Here is a 22,852-nt window from a genome sequence, read left to right as displayed (position 1 = left end):
AGAAGTCCAGGTTAGATGATGGAGTGTTCCCTGAGGACACTGTGACAGTAAGTAATGAAACAAACTGTGTGTAAAGTGGCAAGTAAATCTGGCAAGTTCTAATCACAATTTTTGGTAGCAACAGTTATTTCTCTTAGTGACACATAAACATCCATTTAACCATAACTAATTGCACATACTGTATCTGTATAGGACCAGCTTGTTAGTGGGATGTTATTTACAAAACAGGACCATGTTCAAATATTTCTTGCATTCTAGCAATGTAACATACCTGTGTGTGAAATCGTCAAAGTGAATAACTGTAGTTATGAAATTAATCAAAGTAAATGACAGTTAATAGAATGTAGTTAAGATATGAATTGAGATCCAGGCAATTAGTACACCAAACAGCTATATTTTAATTAATATCAACTAATGAGCATAAATAAGAAACCTTTTGTTAATAGTATTTTTGTCTTAAAAAACTATGTTTCTTGGTTTTATGTCCATGTGTCTGTCACGGATCCTTGTTAGCATAATATCTGAAGAATGTGGTTGAATATATTTGTGATTTATATGGAAATACCACTGTAAACAGCTGATGAACTTATAGAACAAGATATCAAGATAGCAAATTAAACTTTTTGAAGTATATTTTAATGGTATTTCAGGCATGCAAACTAGTAACAAGAAGGACTACACTTGTTTGCAGCAGAGGCATCCCTGTCGAGTTCTACTTGTTAATTCGATTTTTTTATTAATTCATTTTCATTTTCTTATATATTAACAACATCCACTTAATCAATGAAAAGTTTTTCTTATTTTGCATGCAAATGTACTGTATAATGTATGATGTTTGCAGTTAAAAAGACTCTTATAACATGGGCCTAGCAGCGTAGCTGTCAGTAGCTGTATCTGAGTTGCTTGAAGACATGTCGGCACTCGATACATTGTACACATCTGAAAAAGAACAAAATATTAGTGCCAAAACTATTCACATATCAGGACATTGCTTATACAGTATCTCACAAAAGTGAGTACACCCCTCACATTTTTGTAAATATTTGATTATATCTTTTTATGTGACAACACTGAAGAAATGACACTTTGCTACAATGTAAAGTAGTGAGTGTACAGCTTGTGTAACAGTGTAAATTTGCTGTCCCCTCAAAATAACTCAAGACACAGCCATTAATGTCTAAACCACTGGCAACAAAAGTGAGTACACCCCTAAGTGAAAATGTCCAAATTGGGCCCAATTAGCCATTTTCCCTCCCTGGTGTCATGTGATTTGTTAGTATTACAAGGTCTCAGGTGTGAATGGGGAACAGGTGTGTTAAATTTGGTGTCATCGCTCTCATACTCTCTCATACTGGTCACTGGAAGTTCAACATGGCACCTCATGGCAAAGAACTCTCTGGGGATCTGAAAAAAATAATTTTTGCTCTACATAAAGATGGCCTAGGCTATAAGAAGATTGCCAAGACCCTGTCACTGAGCTGCAACACGGTGGCCAAGACCATACAGCGGTTTAACAGGACAGGTTCCACTCAGAACAGGCCTCGCCATGGTCGACCAAAGAAGTTGAATGCACGTGCTCAGCGTCATATCCAGAGGTTGTCTTTGGGAAATAGACATATGAGTGCTGCCAGCATTGCTGCAGAGGTTGAAGGGGTGGGGGGTCAGCCTGTCAGTGCTCAGACCATATGTCGCTCACTGCATCAAATTGGTCTGCATGGCTGTCGTCCCAGAAGGAAGGCTCTTCTAAAGATGATGCACAAGAAAGCCCGCAAACAGTTTGCTGAAGACAAGCAGACTAAGGACATGGATTACTGGAACCATGTCCTGTGGTCTGATGAGACCAAGATAAACTTATTTGGTTCAGATGGTGTCAAGCGTGTGTGGTGGCAACCAGGTGAGGAGTACAAAGACAAGTGTGTCTTGCCTACAGTCAAGCATGGTGGTGGGAGTGTCATGGTCTGGGGCTGCAGGAGTGCTGCCGGCACTGGGGAGCTACAGTTCATTGAGGGAACCATGAATGCTAACATGTACTGTGACATACTGAAACAGAGCATGATCCCCTCCCCTCAGAAACTGGGCCGCAAGGCAGTATTCCAGCATGATAAGGACTTTTGCCTTGCTAAAGAAGCTGAGGGTGAAGGTGATGGACTGGCCAAGCGTGTCTCTAAACCTAAACCCTATTGAGCATCTGTGGGGCATCCTCAAACGGAAGGTGGAGGAGCACAAGGTCTCTAACATCCACCAGCTCTGTGATGTCATCATGGAGGAGTGGAAGAGGACTCCAGTGGCAAACTGTGAAGCTCTGGTGAACTCCATGCCCAAGAGGGTTAAGGCAGGGCTGGAAAATAATGGTGGCCACACAAAATATTGACACTTTGGGCCCACATTTTCACTTAGTGGTGTACTCACTTTTGTTGTCAGCAGTTTAGACATTAATAGCTTTGTGTTGAGTTATTTTGATGGGACAGCAAATTTACACTGTTATACAAGCTGTACACTCACTACTTTGTAGCAAAGTGTAATTTCTTCAGTGTAAGATATAAGATATAATCAAATATTTACAAAAATGTGAGGGGTATACTCACTTTTGTGAGAAACTGTATGTATATTTGTGTGTGCATATGTGTGTGTGTGTATATATATATATATATATATATATATATATATATATATATATATATATATATATATATATATAGATAGATAGATAGATAGATAGATAGAAAATGAGTTTATCATCAAAGTATTACAATGATAAGCCACATGCAAAGATTACTTTCCTAAGTAAAGTGGCTTCTTATGATAGTAATTTATAGAATTTAATTTGTTTTTATTTTGTGTGCATTCTGTAGAGCAGCCAGAATTGGAGAGAGGCCAGGGTTTCAGAGCGTGTCAACCAAGCAGAGCATCAAAGGCCATATCAACCTGAGCCAGGATGTATCATTCAGCAGCAGCTTGCAAATAAGAGACTTAATTTCCAGGATAGATGGTACAAGGACCAGCATATTATGCAGTTTATGGTATGTAGTAGTTTTTGTTCTAGTTATATTATAGTCTGTCTCTCTGACTGTGCACCCGAGTCTTTAAAATCTCCCCTCCCCAGTCTTGAGTATTTTCAATCTTCTGTCAATGTAAATACCCTCTTACAACCACACTAGTTAGTACATTCTGTTCCTAAAAGTCATGAGCATTTAAGTGAGCATTTAAGTGCTTTATTTAAATTAAAAAAAAAAAAAAACTCTTTTCAAGGGACCATGCCCCCGAACCCTCATAGCATTTCAGCATCCCTCCAGGTTCAAAATCACTCCTACGCCCCTGACAATACTACACTGAGCAGTGAAAATCTGAACTAAAACTACACAAATCCTATTACATTGTTTTAGTACAAATCTGAAAAGAGAGTTTGAGTTTAGTGTGTGAACATTATAATGAAATATGGTCAAACACAATTTGATAAAACAGCCTTAGTGAATAAAATGTGCATATTAATAATCAGCTCAGTTACATACTTCTCTGCCGTAACCTCTGAAAAAAAGGAAATCCACTTGAGGATGAAGGTCCTGCACTCGTACTCTGTAATTTAGACACATCCATCATCAACCATAATTATTAATGTAAAGTAAGTTGTTTCTTTTTTAACCAGTATATGTAGCATAAACTATATTTACCCTGGTACGGATAGAGCTTAAGTTACTCAGTGAAAACGTTCGTGCCAATGCTTCTCGAACCTGCAACCACAAAACAGGCAATATCAAAGCTTTATTTATATCTGTTTGTGTGTTTTAAGTGAAGAGTTGTGTAATGGCCTTAGCATAATCATACCTTACTATCCAGTAATGTTCCAAACATCAAAATAAAGAAACCCTTTAAAGAGACAAAAGAATATTTTTAACATTTACTATAAATATAATTACTTTAAATATGACTTATTATCTAGAATGTCTAAAGAAAAAAAATCTAAATGATTTGTAGATTAATATTAATTTATGTGTATGCAATTAGATTTACAGAGAAATTCAGATTAACTTGGCTTTAGTACCTGCAGTGAATTAAGGAACGCAAACACCACGTGAATCCCAAAGTTTGGTGACACCATGGTCCCAATGCCGAATCCCCACGTTAGACCAAAGAGAGGTGTTAAAATTGCCACACATCTAGCAATAATCAGTAGGGGATGTTTCTCATCTGGCTGAGTGGTGGCATTAACTCCTCTCCTCAACATCTTACACAGAACCACAATAAGCACCAGGAGGTTTATAGCTACAATAGTCAGAGCAGGAATCACAAATGCCAGGAGGGCCTTCGTTTTACTCCAGTTTAGCCAACAATTGTAATCTTTTTGAATGTATCCTTGGCTTCCAGCTGTAGAGGCCACAGTAATGACAGCTATGATTAACGGGGCTCCATAGCCAACAGTGAAGGCTATGGCCATCATTGCTCCTTTGGACATTCTAGAAAAGACCATGAGGGTGCGGTAGAGGAGCAAGAGTGCTGACAGCAACATCCAGAAGAAAAGGGCAAGATAAAAGAAGTGCATGAAGAATGTCGCTGTACTGCAGGGACCCACTCCTTTCTTTACAACTGCTGCTCCAATGATGAAGCATATGTTCGCAATCAAAAGAGAGACAGCGATGTTGACTATGGAGACATGACGCATGTAGGATGTGTCATTTCTTGTCACTGATTTCCATATAATCATTTCAATGATGAGACACAAAACCAAGCTGCCCAATGAAATGGCCACACCAATGTAAGTTATATAGTCTAAGATTATTGCTAAGTTTTTATCCAGGGTAAATGGTGACATCAGGATTGAAAAAGAGGTTGTGTGATTGCACTCACACGTAATTCTTTCAGTTTCATTTCCTAATTTCTTTAGTTGACAACCAGTCGAGTCCCATCCCCCAATGTCATTCAGAAGATTAAAGTTCCAAAAGACACACTGAGGGTTTCCCAATGTCTTATTTTTGATGTCAAAAGAGAGGGAAATGTTGTTAATTTTTGAGGTTGTCTCAATCAGTACTACATCTCCATTGATGCTGGTGTCAGTCTGATTGCTGTCATTGTTGGTAAGACTTCGAACAGGTAAGATATTGTTAAAAGCTGAAGAAATTATGACTGTGAGGGCCGTCTGTGTACCAGTTGCTGGAATATTTATTTGGGTAGTTGAATTTTTTCCATATGTTCCAGAAAAGGGAGCAGTAATGTTAGTTTTACTGAGAGAGGTAGTGTTTGTTGTTATGTTCATGTTTTCATCCCGGAGTCTGCGTGCAAAATCTTCCGTCGATTTCAGAAGTTCAGAACTGGCATTCAGGGTTGTATTTTTTGTATTTAAACTGACCCATGTGTTCCGTGCACCTTCTGATCCAATGACATCAACTATTTGTAGGAAATCCTTGAAAGTGAAATATTGATTAAATACAGCACATCTGAACCATCTTATACATCAATAGAAATATGTATCAGTGAATAAGCACAAAGCAGAAACAGTTTGAACTGTAACATTGCTACATAGTATAAAATGCTGATTTTAGTACAGATTACATAAACTAAAAGTCAATATTAATGCTATCCCCTTTATTAACAATGCACTTCAATAGCATATGAAATAAATGAAGTCATTGAAGAGAATCATTCAACTAAATCCATTTAATCAAGTGAATTTACTTACCTTCATAATGGGCTGATTAACTAAAACAGTACTTGAGAGATCAGAGATGGTGTTTAGGATTTCTACAATTGTGAATATGGTTGCTGGAGAGGCAGTTACATTTTGAGTCCCTACTGTAGCAATACTGAGGTTGGTCATAAATTGTGGAATGTCTGCTAGCTGTAAAATCTACAGAAAAAAGCACAAATTGGTATGAAGAAGCCAATAGAACTTAGGTTATTTTTTAATATCCTTCATGTAAGTAAGAAAAAAAATCAAATTGCCTTAGCATCATTTATTAAAGTTTGAAAGATGCGTAGAATACAGTTGTTTTCTATGATGTCCCAATGGCCTGATGAATTACACTTAGCCGTTTGATTGCCAACCATGTCTCCAGTGCAGTTAGCAATGGATATGGCTCCAGAATCCCCAGCTCCAAATATAGTATCAAAGCAAGAAAATCCTAAATAAATAAATAAATAAATAAAAATGTAAAAGGGGTGGGTGGGGGGGGATTACTCCAGCAGCATTTAATGATATTTGATTGCTAAGTCAAACATGTATTTGTATTTTATTTGTCTATTTTTAGAGCATGAATTATTTAATACATAACATAAATTCAGCTGTAAAACGTTGGGTATTTAGTTGTTTATGGGTTTGTTGGGTATTTACCTGTTGCATTTTTATGCACAACAATGATTATTCTGTCATATTAAAAACTGAATAACAATCCTAGCATTATTATACAGTATTATTATTGTAATATTACAATAATAAAACTGTGTTATTCTCATGCTTCAACATTTCCAAAATTTCTGCAATCCTTTTTGAACTGTCAATCAAATGCTCAGAATGGGACTTTGGAAACAACATTGTGGTGTTGCAAAGCAAGTGATAAAATTGGTATCATAATTGTTGACATATGTCTTGAAATGTCTTGTGCAATACTAAACATATTGAGTTAACAATTGCTAGAGCCAATTTATTGTTCTTCAATGGGGAAATTTAATTTCTTCTTGTTTCCAGCTGATTCTTGACCTGCTTGAATAGATCATGGCTTTTACAAAATACCAACATTACTTACTCCAACTTTGCTAATTTGACTGAAATAATTCACTGGCTCCAGTGTTGATAAACTTCACAGGAAAAAAAAATTATCATACCCACTTCCACTTTTAATCCAAAAACTGAACTTTTAACTTCTAAACAGACAGTGATAATGGCATTGCAATATACCATTACTGTAATAATAATTAGCAGTAAAAAAAATAAAAATAAATAATGATTACATACCTCTGTCTTGTACATTTATGCTGATGTTCTTTGAGTAAATTTGTGTTGTACTTCCACTGAGAGGCGTGAGTTGACATGTGACCGGTATTACTTGGTCATTATTCTGACAGGTCTGTTTGTTAATTTCATAGTCACATGATATGCAGCCTGTTGTGACTGTGCAGCAAAATTAAAAGGTGAAATGCATTAAAATAGAATTAGCTTCATTTTCAGCCAAACAGGGCAAATTATCATTCAGCTGATCATTGGTGAGGGCAAACCGATATATTTTTTGTAATAATGTGTTGTTTTGAGATTATGTATTGTTTTTTGGACTATACTGTATAGTCAGTTGGGTTGATATTCATGAATACATAAATCACATATAAAAAGCTGTGTGTGTTACCTGGTGTAGTTGAACTGCAAGCTGTGTTCCAATTCCCTTTATACATCCCCTGAAAACAACACTGCAGTGGGATTGCTGTATTCTCACATTTTACAACTTTGCTAAGAGTCATTTGGATATTGGGGTATGGCTGAATTGTAATGCTTTGCCAGATAACATAGGGCACCGAATTTACTGTTGTACTGCATTCATACAGACCTGAGAAAGCAGAGAAGAAATTAATAATAATTATATCCACATAGAAGAATGTGTTTGAAATGTCATAATCTTGAAATGCCTTTAAAATGTTTGCATGAGAAACTAGGATAGCACAGATTTGATGGATTCATCTGCAAATTATTTGCACAGTCATTTTCTGTCATCACCCCTATACTCTGAATGTTGTTCCAGAGAACATTATGTGACACAAGCTCTATGGGTGTTTTTAATAACAAACAAACAAATAAACAAATAAAATAACTTCACATGTATATTTATAGTTATTATTTTGCAAAAACCTTTTATTACGACTGTATTTCATCACATATTCTGTTTGATTAATGTTCTGCCTTTTTCTGTCTACTACTTTTTTGTTCATCTTTACACAATTCATTCATGATTGAACACAATTTAAATAATGAATTTTTCATGTTTACTTATTATCTATCGACTGGTTTTACAGAATTTTTTCTGACTTACCACTGTCAGCAGGAGTGACTCTGTTTACAGTGAGGATAAGGTTATCCACTGTATACTTATCCGAAGTCTGTAGCTTATTGTTATTCATTTTCCAAGTTATGCCATTATTCTCTGGAGGGTTGCAGGTCAGTTTGAGAGTACTGTCAGGATATATATAGTCAGTGCTGTTATATAGTCCACCATTCACTGAAATGAAAAGCCAAAGTTTGTTTTTTTTATGCAGTTCCCTTTTACACATGCACAGGATTACCACTAGACAATGTGTACAGAAAACAACTTTAACCTCATCTGAGCTCGACTTCCCGGAACATTCATAGCACTAAAGACTATTTAATTAACAAGTACAGGGGCATGCACAGGGGAGTGGTTATGTGGTCTGAGCCACTGCCCATATGCCCTCATAGGCTGAGGTGCTGAGGCTGAGGTGACCCTCTGGCAGGCAAAACTGCAGTGTAAACTGTATGAGCAGAGTGGAGCGGAGAGGATTTCTCCATCTCTGCTAAAAGCATGCTGTAATCACAGCTAAAGATCCGCTCAGTGGTTCCCATTTACCTGTCTCGCCCCATCAACAGGTAGATATTAGTTTTGCATTTTGTTTTTGTATTGCTGGTTATGTTTTGTTTTTGCTCCTGGTCTTCTAATAGTGCTAACAGTTGTATGGAATATCAGCATTCTTAGAAGTCCACTTGTCTAATCAAATTAGTGGACCCAATCTGATCTAATATAAACAACACCAAAATGGCTTTTGATACAATTTGTAGACAATTAATTCATGAAAAAAATGACAGAGAGAGAAAGGTCAAAGGGAGGCTGCCAATGGCAGTGCAACATTGCAGAGCTGGTTTCAAAACAGTCATTATATAGAATATTAAGCAAACAGTTCATCACACTGTCACTTCTGTAAAGTATATTTCCCATCGTAATCATTTGTCTTAGTTGGTGGTAATCTTTAACATATAACATATTTAGAATATTTTATGAAAACCATATTAATACTGGTATACATAATTGAAAACATTAATATACTATAAATATTCAAAACGATTTGTATCTTAGCATAATACGGATATATTCTGTTTAACCGTAAATTAAATTTCGAATACTTCCATTCAAGATGAGGCAGAGACAGGCTCAGAGAGTGACAGGTACTGGTAAGAGGGTTAAATTGGCAAGGTTCATGCTACTAAGAGTGTGATGAGAATAAAGCTAGATATGGAATTCTTTGAATGGAAGAGTTATTACAACAACATTAATTGAATTGAGCATTAAGCCTAACTATTTACAATATAAATGTAAAATGTTTGTTATTAATCCTCTATATTAAGATGATGACACAGAAGCAACTCAAGAGTCAAAGTGAAGGTCTTGGAACTAAGGTAGAGACAGGACATGGTACCAAATAGAAAGGTTTTGCTGTGAAATGAACAGGCAAAGATCAACATGTAAATAGTTTATCTTATTATCAGCAATTAATTCTATCAAAACTCTTATCTATAATAAAGTAGATAAATAAACCATTCTTTCCTTTTTGGATTCACGCCACTGCCCTTAAAATCTCTGTGCATGGTCCTGCCCAAATCCTTTATTAATAATGCAGTATGTGAACTGATTAGGAAATTAATGATTAACCTGACCTATTCATAATTCACTAAGCACTTGTTATATGGAACGTGTGTGCAGTTCTACCTCAAAATTGCAGAGGCTACTAATTTCAGATAAACAAAAAATCCTCACTGATCCATTTACTTAAATGAAAATTATTCAGGCGAATTATTATTATTATTATTATTATTAGTAGTAGTAGTAGTAGTAGTAGTAGTAGTAGTAATAATAATAATAATAATAATAATAATAATAATAATAATAACTAACAAGTTTGTTTAAATCACTAATTCATCTATGAACTTTTGGAACTATGAAGGCTTTTGGAAAGCACTAAGATTCATTGTTAATCAAACGCACACCCCTGAAGAATGATAGGTTAAAAAACAGGTTGATGATGTTGATAATAATAATAATAATAATAATAATAATAATAATAATAATAATCGAATACCTATTTGACTGGATGCATTATCACTCACACTGTATCCCTGTGAACGGAGACTGCTAGCAAGCTGTTTGTTAGCTGAATCCAAATTAAGGTTATCACTGGTTGCTTCGATAGTAAAGTCAGCTATCACACTTCCAGGTCTGTTGAAAACACAGAACATAATTGAAGACATGATCTTTTAAAAGAAGTTTACAACCTCTGTTTTAAATAATAAAAATATAGACTATACTCTGGATCTTTGGTTAATTTGACAAAAAAAATAAAAAATAAAAAAAATAAAAATAAAATAAAATAAAATAATAATAATAATAATAATAATAATAATAATAATAATAATAATAATAATAAAGGATTGATGAATTGGGTAATTAATTAATCTCAAATAATAATAAAAAAATGCTTGTAGCATTGGCCACTTGGGGCGGCTGTGGTTCAGGTGGTAGAGCGGGTTGTCCACTAATTGTAGGGTTGGCGGTTCGATTCCCGGCTCACATGATTCCACATGCCGAAGTGTCCTTGGGTAAGACACTAAACCCCAAGTTGCTCCCGATGGCAGGCTAGCACCTTGCATGGCAGCTCTGCTACCACTGGTGTGTGAGTGTGTGTGAATGGGTGAATGAGACACAGTGTAAAGCGCTTTGTAGAACCGCTAAGGTTAAAAATGCACTATATAAGTGCAGACCATTTACCATTTAAAAAGATTAATACTACATAAACAATAAATAAAATCACCTGAATTTAATCACGTTTGCAGAATTGGACTTATAGCCAGGTACAGATTTGTAACTTTCATCAATCTGAGGATAAAAAAAAGTCCTGTGTGACATATTTAGTTTTAAGTGACAGTGGAAGTACTATATGCCACAACACTACTAGTACTTCTACTACTACTATTACTAAATAATAATACTAACAATAACAATAATAACAACAACAACAACAACAACAACAATAATAATAATAATAATAATAATAATAATAATAGCAATAAAAATAACACCAATAACAATAATACTAACAACAACAACAACAACAACAACAACAACAATAATAATAATAATAATAATAATAATAATAATAATAGCACTTTATTAATTAAAACATCCATTTCTGGATTAAATCATCAAGCATATTAAACTGTTTCACACTTACTGAAGACTGAATGTCTTTTTTATATTTTGTGTATGCTGTAGATGATGTGTCAGTGAGTGCAAAGTCAAATTGTTGATTTATTGTCAATGAGAAGTTTAATAAATGGACAACTATGAAAAAAATAGAAAAAGTATATAAAAAACACAAAACAAAAAAAAATGGTTAAGGTAAAAGACACATGAAAACAGTAACTTGATCATCATATAATATTAAGAGATTATTTAGTTCCAACCCACTTGGAAGATGAAAATTACTATTATTATTAAAATAAAAGTAAGTAAAATCAAAGTGATTGTGGTCAAATTACATATATTTTCAAAGTGGTACAAAATGATCATGCAAAATCTTTGCCAATGAAAAAAACAATTACAGAGAAATTACGTTAGGTTTGGAAAAGGAAAAGAACAAGGAATAAAATCATACCTGCCGTTGTAGTGGTTGGGGTAGTTGCACGAGTTGTTGTTTTGGGGAGAGGTACTTCTGTGTATATTAAACAAAGCAAAAAAAAAAATACACACACACACACACACACACACACACACACATATTATATATATATATATATATATATATATAAATTTAAAACAGGAATGGTAAGATAATGTAAAATCAAACGGATGAAGTACAACTTATTAAAATAAATAGCTATCCAATGAAAGGTCATTGTTAGCAGAAGTCTATTCTTTCCTGTTTGCTTCATGTTCCTGGATTATATAAGCGCATCATTGAAAAGTCTTGCCAATTCATCCTGTTGTGTATGTTTTGAGCTGTGTTTATCCTGATTAGCCTTGTTGTGTATGAATATTCACCATCTCTTATCTGAATACTCTTTTGGTTTATGCCTACTTATGGGAAGTTTGAAGCATGACTGTGTTTGACCTTGTGCCTGCTTTTTGACTAGGATTATGGATTGTGTTTAAAAAAAAAACATCTGCACAAATAAACCTCATTTGGAAGTTAGGGCTAATTAAGTAATATTGTCATGAGCAAGAATGTGCCTATACTGAATATCAGCACAGCTGTAATCCGGTGCTGTGATTCGGCATAGGAATGAAGACACAGGCTTGGGCCCCATAGATAATCACAGCCGTGTTGTTTTTCAGTATAACTGCATGATAGTTCTATAAACAAGAAATTAATATTAACTAAGTTACATTTCGGACACAATATGGCCAAATTTTCTGTTTATTTTTGCCCAGCGAGTGGAAATAGATCCCGAAGAAGCTATATTCACTTTATAGCATGTTGCGATGATGTCGCTAACACTGCTCTGGTAACCATTTCAAAGTGGAGTTTTATGCAGTGAGTACAGATCAGCAGAGTGATACACACAGTAAAATGTCCCAGTGCAGTTATACTAAATATAAACACTCTTGCAATGCTGCTTGTCCAATTAAATTAGTGGAACGGAGCTAATTGTAGTAAAGTAATCTATACACACGTGCTTGGGGTTTAAGAGAATACAAATGCAATTTATTCTGATTGAACAGAAAATGTAACCTAAATGTATAAAAATACAGATCTAAGCTTGCCAAACAAAACAAAACAAAACAAACAAAAAAACAGTTGTACAAGCACAAGGTTTTTAAGAAGCTTATGGGGAAGGATACCAGGTTTCAGCATAATTCTCATGCCAACTACAACTCAGATCAGCACAAAAGACTTGAAACTATCTTTTTCCAGGGGAAACAAGTTAACAGTGGTGTGCAATTTAGATTTTTAACATATATCATGTACCTTAATACACAGACATCATATGTGAAACATGGCAACCCTGCTCATGGAAGTGTCATCATATAATTAAGAGATTGTTTAGTTCCAACCCACTTGGAAGATGAATTAAAATAAAAGTAAGTAAAATCAAAGTGATTGTGGTCAAAATACATACGTTTTCAAAGGGGTACAAACTGAAAAAAAGCAATTACATAGAAATTATATTAGGTTTGGAAAAGGACAAGAACAAGGAATAAAATCATACCTGTGGTTGTAGTGGTCGTGGTTATAGTGGTTGTAGTAGTTGTTTTTGTGGGAGTTGCAGGAGTTGTTTTGGGGAGAGGTACTTCTGTGTATGTTAAACAAAGGGTTAGGGTTAATATGGGGTTAGGGTTAGTACATGTATGTGCGCATATACACTATACGCAGATACACTTTCTGAGAAAAAAATCTGATGAGTGATTTTCTTTCTTTTAAAAACATTCAATATAGTGCCATATATAAATAAATATAAACTAAATAAATATTCTTACAAATTTTCTCTTACCATTTTTTGACACACAAATCTGGCCATGACTGGGGATGGCATTGATACAAGTACATGTTGCTTCATCTGGGTTATCACAGGCATTATAGGTAAGACAACTATTGTATGGCAAAACATACTGCTCGTCAAATGTGCACAGGTATTCAGATTCATTTTGTTGGCACACTGGGGAAAAGAAAAATTTGAAACTTGATTATTTACTTATATAAATTACACATACACCTCCCTGTCAGCAGGGGTATCCCTCTATGTTCTAACCCAGTAGGCTACTTCCAACATATGTATGTCCTTGCAAAGTCTTTGAGCTTTGATGTGAATGCATTTAGTGAATTTTGACCCTTGCCTTGGCTTTTGACTAGTCTTTGGATTTGCCTGCTTGTTGTGCAAGTCCTGTATGTTTCAATATAACACTGACTGTATGTAATTATATGAGTTGAGATATATCACTAAAGAAATAACCTTTTTAATGCAGTCCTTCTGAAGAGTAAATACTAAGGGTTCTATGTGCAATGGAGAGTTATTTAAGAGAAATATCAAATGCATAGCCAGCTAATTATTTAGAGATTGTAGCAAGGAAACCTTATTTCACTGAAGCACTGATTCACTTTTATTAACTATGGGTGCAGAAAGGGGGCTAGTGTTCGTACTAGACTAGCACTGTCCTAGTCATAATCTCTGCCACTGGAGTTTGCAGAATAAATGATGTTCAATGATGCTATGATACAAATGTTCCTTTTTTTCAATTAGTGTATGTAGAACACCAAATGGAATGACTAAATAACAGGACTCTAGCCACATAGTATGCTTTAATATATAAATTTAGAAATTTTTGCATTCTGCATTCAGTTAAGGACTATAAATTGTATGAGATTAAAGCAGGTACAAGAAGACACCGCCAGAACTTTGTCATCAGCTGTCTTTGTCACAATGGCAGTAAATCAGCAATGGGTGAGTACATCATTGTACATTATGCTCATGAACAAAAAATTTATTCACAATGTGTGATGTTTGTCTGTGATAGCAACCAAATACAGGCAGAAAGTCATACAGTGTAAATCTAGCTTTACATCCAGTTCAAGAAGACTTTTTTTCAGTGCAAAAATTCCCCTCTCAGGGATCATGATGAAAGGTCAGGTGGGATTAATGCCCCCCCTCTATATATATATATACACACACACACACACACACACACACACACACACACATGTAAATATATTTGTATGTACACACACACACACACACACACACACACACACACACATATATATATATATATATATATATATATATATATATATATATATATATATATATATATAAAGCTACACAAATTAACTCAAAAAATTTTTGCTTACTTGCTGTAAGGTTCAAACCATCGATTTTTGTGCTGCTGTCTGTTTGTATTGGACTGTTGGATGCCACTAATGATTTGATTTGGTCCATCAAAATCACTTGTGGCACATTCACATCTACGATAAAAATGTATTCTACTATGTCCGTGTTCACTGAAAATAATAATGTGATTTTGATTAATAGGTGAAACAGACTTAGTTATAATATATAGATTTGCTTTTAAACATAACATGTAAATTATTATTTACCATCCCGTTTTTCCCTTATGTGATTCATTTGCTCATCTGTGTAGCTTAACTGAGTATAAAAAAAAAAGTTATTGCTTAGGTAAAGTTGCATAATAATTATTACTGTTTATAAAATAATTATCTATATTATTCTGTTACCTTTGCGGGTATATAATATACCCATACTTACAGTGCCATTAAAGACAAATTTTCACAGCCTTCTTTGCTCATACAGTGCCTTCCACTAATATTGGCATGAGGGTTGAACAAAGTAAAGAAATTCCTCCATTTGTACACAGTCTATCTGACTGTGGATTGGTGGAGTCCAAACTCTTTAGAGATGGTTTTGTAACTTTTTCCAGCCTGATGAGCATCAACAACTTTTTTTCTGAGGTCCTCAGAAATCTCCTTTGTTCATGCCATGATACACTTCCAGAGACTTTGATAGATCCCTGTTTTTTTTTTTAATAAAACAGGGTGCTCACTCACACCTGATTGTCAGCCCATTGATTGAAAACACCTCACTCTAATTTGATCTTCAAATTAACTGATAATTCTAGCGGTTCACATAGTATCCTCCACTAATATTGGCACCCTTGGTAAATATGAGCAAAGAAGGCTGTGAAAAATTGTCTTTATTGTTTAACCAAGGGAATTTGGCCTTTTTTTTAATCCAAACAATTCAATTAACAAAGCTTTTTTATTTTAATTGTCTTTCTTAACTCATTTACATTTCAGAAGTGTTTTTTTTTTTACTTTACCTCTGATATTTATATTCTATATACTTTACCTCAATATATATTCTATATACTTTACCTCAATGTCTGATATTTCAGGGAGTACTTGTGAGTTCATCATTTGTATATGAATGAGCAGGATGGCAACAAATCTCAGCAAATCATCTTTTGATATTTTCCCTGTAAAGTATATAAATAAAAATGTTTTGTTTTTTTTAATGTCTTGCAGGGTAATTTTCATATACACTTTATGCAAATATGACAAGTAGTCTATATTTTATTTAAGAACAGCTGCATCTGTAGACCTGACTTTATTCATAGTCCCAAATTCATCCTTCTTCAAGCCCTCTTTTGCAGACCTTTCATATAACTCTGTTGCTGAATAAACTCAACATCATTAGGTCAGAAATTTGCCTTCATAATTATAAACAGTTGTGTACTTGGGACATAGAAATATCAAACTTGTGCAAATTCAGACCCCAGACAAACAGTAACTGCAGATTTTAATTCTATTCGACCTTTTGTGTGAGGTGGAGTTTGCTGAAAGCAGAGGTGTATCTCAGTTAAGCATGATTCTGACCATGGATTATTTTAATGCTTATGACTGACTTATTAACATTTACATTTACTCATTCAGCAGACGCTTTTATCCAAAGTGACTTACAAATGAGGAAATACAAGCAAAAACGAGGAAGTTGTTTTTCTTCTTGAAATTACTTGAAGTTGCTATTGATGAAAGTCTGTTGCTTTCATGTTACATTGTATTCCATTTTACAGTAAAGAAAAACAGAGTTTATGGTGTTTCGAGAAATTATCTGGAAGTAAATCACATCAAACCAAAACTAAAAATGTACTGTCACAGACTCATCTGACAATTTCACCCCACACCACCAGATGTTCCCATCACCAGAACACTAGGCCAGTCACGGTTCACCTGAATTGATACTCACTGCAACCTAATTTACTCACTGGTATTATAATCCCAGTTTTCATAAGCTCATTGCGAAGTATTGCCTTCTTACTGATTGCATTTGTTTTTTGAGTGTTATCTATTTCTGTATTTTTTTTCTGTTTGCCTATTACTTTTGTTTTGATTGCTGATTGGTTGCCTGTTTAGTTTTGACCCTTTTGCCTGCCTTTAGACTATGATTGTGAAACAAACCACAGAGGACATTCCATTACAGCTTGAACCATCTGATGTTTTGAACAGTAACCACTGGAACAGCATCATAACTGAACTGGTTTTTATATTCACCCCTCCCAGGTATGAATAACAGCTCATTGTTTGTATCTGTACCAACTTGTATCTGACAATGGTATCCGTAAAGTTTAAAAGGTTGTCCAGGCAACAACATTTCATAACCAAACATTGTATAGCAAATATTATATATCCGAACACCTATGTAAGTTTAACATGCTACAGCATTTCCATTATGTTACACGGAAATCCCCAATGCTGACCTGTGGTGAAGAAGTAGCCAACATTAAGCAACAATACTATTAAGACTGGATCTTGGTCATGACAAGATACAATATGGGCTGTGTGTATGCGTGAAACTGTTAAATTTCCAGCAAAACAAATTCATTTCATTTCATTTCATTGAGTCTAAATGGATTGCATGGTTGAAGGTTAGCAGTTCCTCTTCAACATGACCTGCATATGGTACTAAAGTACATGTGGATCAGCACAACAATCACAGGCTTTATCAGACCAGTACAAACTAATAACATGGGTCCCAGCTATTACGCCCTAACATTCACCCCCAGCATATGGCTTACAGGCACAAGTAGATGATGAGGATTGTGTTAATAAAGGAGTCAATTTACAGAGAATATCTTTAAAACTGCTTGTCAAGATACCTCTACCAAGAGGCAAATACAAACCAAGTATAACATCAACATAATCTGGATTAAAAAATGATAACTGTACTGAATATGGGCCTGATGTTTTGACTAACTACAGTATATTGTCTCTAGTGTTAGAAATTCATATGGTGTTTTGTATTCACTGGGATAGATTTAGACTTTATCAATAGTTAATCACTGACCAGTTATACATTAAGTACCATTACTGAGACATCATTAGAAAAGAGATTCATTATCTTCTAGACTGTAAACTAGCCCTAGATGATCTGCTTTATAGGCAAAGAGGGGTTTGTTCGATTGTACAGATATAGTAGACCCATCAAAAATATGAATAACATAACAGTGTCTGACAGGACTACATGAGCAAGTCTCAAAAAAAAAAAATCCACCTGGCCGCAAAGCTTGTTCAGACAATTGTTGTACTTAATTAAGACCTAAAACACTGCTGCCACTACAGATTTTTAAGTTGAAGAATTATTTATTTAGATTTTTTAAAGAACAGCATGATCTGAGTTACTATCTATTAAGAAAGCTATAACTGGGTAGGACCTCACTTTACTGTGAATTCTTAATGGCATGGATTCCACAAGCTGTTAGAAACATTCCTTTGAGCACTGCTGGGCAACAATGACTCCTTTTCCTGTAAATTACATAACTCTATCATGTGACCTGTAAGCACTCACACCTGTATTGTGTTTTTTGTAATCAGCAGGCCTATACAGGTTCTCTGTTGTCTGTGTTTCCATAATTAGCTTTTATTGTATATCATCTGGTTATGCTTGGTCTCATGCATGTATTGTGTTGTATTGTACCATATTGTTTTTGCCCTTTCTTCTTGCTTCCATTTTGTTTGTTTAGTTTGGGTTTTCTTTAATAAAAAACCTGCACTTGCATCTGCCTACCAATTTCTGATACATAGCTGGTACATGCTGCCGATTTGTCAGCTGCATGTTCATGCTGTGAATCTTAGGATCAAAAATAAATGTGGAATGTAATCCTTGTGCTTGTTTTATTAGCCAGGTAAGTTAAATTATGACTTACCTTTAGTAGCCATGATGCTCAGGCAGATTTTGAACTTCAGCTGGTATCACTTTGGTGTCTCTATACATAAAATACAAGAGCACATTTAAAAGACATCAGGAAGTAGTAAATAGCTTTTACTTTCCTTACAGGAAATGAATCTATTAAATAGTTACACTTATCTGGAGTAATAGTAATTCTGTTCAGGTTGTCTTTTCTTTGATTCCTGATCATTTCAGCTTTTAGCTAAAAGTTTTCCACTTGGTTCCTTTGTTTTTTGTTTTTTTCTTCTTCGTTTGATTACATAGAATATCTACCATGCAAGTCACTGTATATGTGTAAATTGTTACTGTATAGACACAATCAAGTATTGCGTAGTTTGACCGCATTAATATAAACCTGCGATTTACCTTGTAGCCGGAACTATTGTCAGAGCTGCTATTAAAAAATATTATATTAAAGAACACTTTCTCATCAATCAGAATCAAGAATTCAACAGCTCTGTGGTAAATGTATTATAATAAACATTAATATTTCAATCAGATTTCCAGACATATTTGTAGGTTTTAAGTATGGATGCTTTGCCCTGTCATTAATGTGAACTTTTCAGTGATGGTCATTCAAATAGTAATTCATGAATTCACAGAAAGTGAAAGCATTTCATTTATGTATAGATTTGGTATCATTATAGGAAATTAAATATTTGCTATGATGTATATTTACCTGTCTGTGATTTAAGAAAGATTTGGTAATTTGTTGTCAGTCATTATTATCATTATGACATGGGTGCCATCTGTAGTATTTAACTGAGTCATAAATGGCTTGTTTTTATAATGCTCTAATATACTACAGCTGTTCACTTTTATAATAGCATCTGATTTCTGAACACAAACAGTATTATTGTTGGTGGTAAGTCTGTCATTTGTTATTTATTATGAATACATTACACACCTGTGATGTGTTTTTATAAAGCATCAATTTCTTGATATTTTAAAATGGAAAACTTTTACATGTATGAACAAAAGTCCATTTCTGTACGATTGAAATTTAAATGTGTCTCATAAAAATCTACAAGGTGCGTAGGACTAATATTTCTGAATGTTGCTTTTAATTTGAAAAAAAGGTTTTGATTTTCCTCAGTGTTAATTTGCGCAAACTACATACGTCAGTAGTTGTATGTAACAGGAGAATTATTTTAGTTATTTATTTATTTTTTGTCGATACGATAGAGATGTATGTGAGTGAGTATGACCTCACATCATTTTTTCACATCACATTCACCATCAAAGCCTTCCATATTATATTGCAGAATTCAAAAGCAATACATGACTTCAACTTTAACTGCATGAATGTGCAGATGTACAGGTGTTCCTAATAAAGTGGGCAGAGTGTAGATGAAAATATTTTACAAACCTCAAACCTCAAATCTCAAACCTCATTATTGTTAGTCTTTTGAAATACACTTGATGTTTTCTACTTTTAGGGAAGAACTCCTCAACAGAGCCACATCACAGTACATCAGTAATGGTAAAGGCTTTCACATGTATAACACTGATTCAAATTTTCCACTTTTGTATCTAATCAGATGGGATTTGTAAATGCATGGATGAAACATACATGATGCTTAATAACACTCTTAAAACAGGTGTCAAGGGAAATAAGACAAATATGTTGCCTGTGTACTTATTGATACATATGAATTAGCCTACTGTTGGAACAAAAATGACTTAAAAATATTTTTATCACGTTACAGACGATATATATATATATCTTTAAACTGCTTTTCATTTTATTTTTATTAAAATTATATGTAAATTAAACCATGACAAGGTCAGTGGACAAAATTCCATATTAAAAGAATTTTCAGAACCTTTGTTGGAGTTTATTGGGATCATATGAGTTACAGTGATGGGAATACTCCTGTGACAAGACTAGATCCTTTGTAATGTGTATGACTGTTTTTATTGAAGGTGTTTAGGGAGCCCCAGTTGAAGACATCAAGGACTTACAGATGCTGGCCTTAACCTTTCAGCCTGGACAAACATCTATTCAGTCCTACCTACATCATACCAGATTTCACTCTGCCTTGTCTGGATGGCTGACTAGCACCAAGTTCTCTTCAGAATTAGATATATGGAAATATAAAAAAGGGACATAACCAACTCAATATTGCAAGTGCTAAGAACTTGCCTTACTTCAGAAATAAAATGTTAATTGCAAAGGAAAACTTTTTATCCATTATAGTTTTCTCTAGTGCTCTACTTACTATGTGAGGTATAGTTTTACAAATCCTGTCATCTACTAAGACTAATGTTGTCCACACCTGTATGTCATTCTTTTATGGAACACAAAAGGAAACTGAGTATTCACTCTCACTCCCCATTAATTTATTTTATAGAAAAAATATGTAGTGATAGTGAATGGTAACTGAGAGTATCAGTCTCTTCTGTCGTTCTGCCTTACACCTCCTTTTGTGTCCCACTGACATAATCATACAGGTTTGAAACAGTTCATACAGGTTTGTTCAAGTCAGCTCACTGTTTTTGTAGCATTGACATTGTGCTAAATGTAATCTGCAATGTAAACCAGGTTGAATTCAGATGTAATCTCATGTTATACTGGCCAAACGTGACATATAAATGTTTAATTAAAATGTTAATGTGTATACAGTTGCTTTATGTTTATCATTTGGTTTCATTAGATATATTAACCTCGAGTAAAGTACTCCTGGATTAAAGGGTAACTACAGTTTTAAAAAAAATAAGTAAATGTAACATTTAATTTGATAATTAATTAAAAGTCCAGTATGAATTAAATTCACTTAAAACATTTAGTAAATGTAGTAAAAATGTACATCATAGTTTAAGTTTTTAGAGTTCATTTTTAGGTCTTACCTTGACTGCAGCCAGCCCACGTTTATTTCACTGAACATGAACAGGTTACCCGGACACTTCTCAGCTTTTGACTTCACTAATTTATTTCTGATACCTGACCATCCAGATTCCTAAGAGTTGAATAGTGTTACAGTATACTTGTCAGAACAGTTTAATATATTGTGTTTCCTCATACCAAGTCATAGGGATGGTTAATGCGAGGCAGGTTTTAGGGGCCAAGACATTATATGGCTAAAACTATGTGGACACATGACCATCACATCTACAGTGAGGGAAAAAAGTATTTGATCCCCTGCTGATTTTGTACGTTTGCCCACTGACAAAGAAATGATCAGTCTATAATTTTAATGGTAGTTGTATTTGAACAGTGAGAGACAGAATAACAACAAAAAAATCCAGAAAAACGCATGTCAAAAATTTTATAAATTAATTTGCATTTTAATGAGGGAAAAAAGTATTTGACCCCCTCTCAATCAGAAAGATTTCTGGCTCCCAGGTGTCTTTTATACAGGTAACGAGCTGAGATTAGGAGCACACTCTTAAAGGGAGTGCTCCTAATATCAGTTTGTTACCTGTATAAAAGACACCTGTCCACAGAAGCAATCAATCAGTCATATTCCAAACTCTCCACCATGGCCAAGAACAAAGAGCTCTCCAAGGATGTCAGGGACAAGACTGTAGACCTACACAAGTCTGGAATGGGCTACAAGACCATTGCCAAGCAGCTTGGTGAGAAGGGGACAACAGTTGGTGCGATTATTCGCAAATGGAAGAAGCACAAAAGAACTGTCAATCTCCCTCGGCCTGGGGTTCCATGCAAGATCTCACCTCGTGGAGTTGCATTGATCATGAGAACAGTGAGGAATCAGCCCAGAACTACACGGGACGATCTTGTCAATGATCTCAAGGCAGCTGGGACCATAGTCACCAAGAAAACAATTGGTAACACACTACGCCGTGAAGGACTGAAATCCTGCAGCGCGCGCAAGGTCCGCTGCTCAAGAAAACACATATACATGCCCGTCTGAAGTTTGCCAATGAACATCTGAATGATTCTGAGGACAACTGGGTGAAAGCGTTGAGGTCAGATGAGACCAAAATGGAGCTCTTTGGCATCAACTCAACTCGCCGTGTTTGGAGGAGGAGGAATGCTGCCTATGACCCCTGGAACACCATCCCCACCGTCAAACATGGAGGTGGAAACATTATGCTTTGGGGTTTTTTTTCTGCTAAGGGGACAGGACAACTTCACCGCATCAAAGGGACGATGGACGGGGCCATGTA

General features: G+C 34.9%; 1 protein-coding gene across 1 annotated transcript; it reads right to left on the bottom strand.

Annotated features, from left to right (window-relative positions):
- Nucleotides 1-277: 277 nt before the first annotated feature.
- Nucleotides 278-22,183, bottom strand: LOC128620556 (adhesion G protein-coupled receptor F5-like). Its single transcript, XM_053645695.1, has 21 exons — nucleotides 21,569-22,183; nucleotides 18,696-18,755; nucleotides 15,868-15,968; nucleotides 15,073-15,121; nucleotides 14,827-14,976; nucleotides 13,472-13,636; nucleotides 13,190-13,273; nucleotides 11,635-11,691; nucleotides 11,212-11,321; nucleotides 10,792-10,856; nucleotides 10,063-10,199; nucleotides 8,007-8,192; nucleotides 7,329-7,526; nucleotides 6,944-7,099; nucleotides 5,935-6,113; nucleotides 5,672-5,839; nucleotides 4,040-5,395; nucleotides 3,823-3,864; nucleotides 3,669-3,728; nucleotides 3,510-3,573; nucleotides 278-939 (listed from the first exon to the last, which is right to left on the bottom strand). The coding sequence occupies exons 2-21, from the start codon at nucleotides 18,706-18,708 to the stop codon at nucleotides 854-856; spliced, it is 3,426 nt and encodes a 1,141-aa protein (XP_053501670.1). The 5' UTR covers nucleotides 18,709-18,755; nucleotides 21,569-22,183; the 3' UTR covers nucleotides 278-853.
- Nucleotides 22,184-22,852: the final 669 nt, after the last annotated feature.

The sequence above is a fragment of the Ictalurus furcatus genome, chromosome 16 (assembly GCF_023375685.1).
Source record: "Ictalurus furcatus strain D&B chromosome 16, Billie_1.0, whole genome shotgun sequence".
Lineage (NCBI taxonomy): Eukaryota > Metazoa > Chordata > Actinopteri > Siluriformes > Ictaluridae > Ictalurus > Ictalurus furcatus.
The sequence above is the reverse complement of the archived record's forward strand: the minus strand, read 5'-3'. Positions and strand labels throughout refer to the sequence as shown.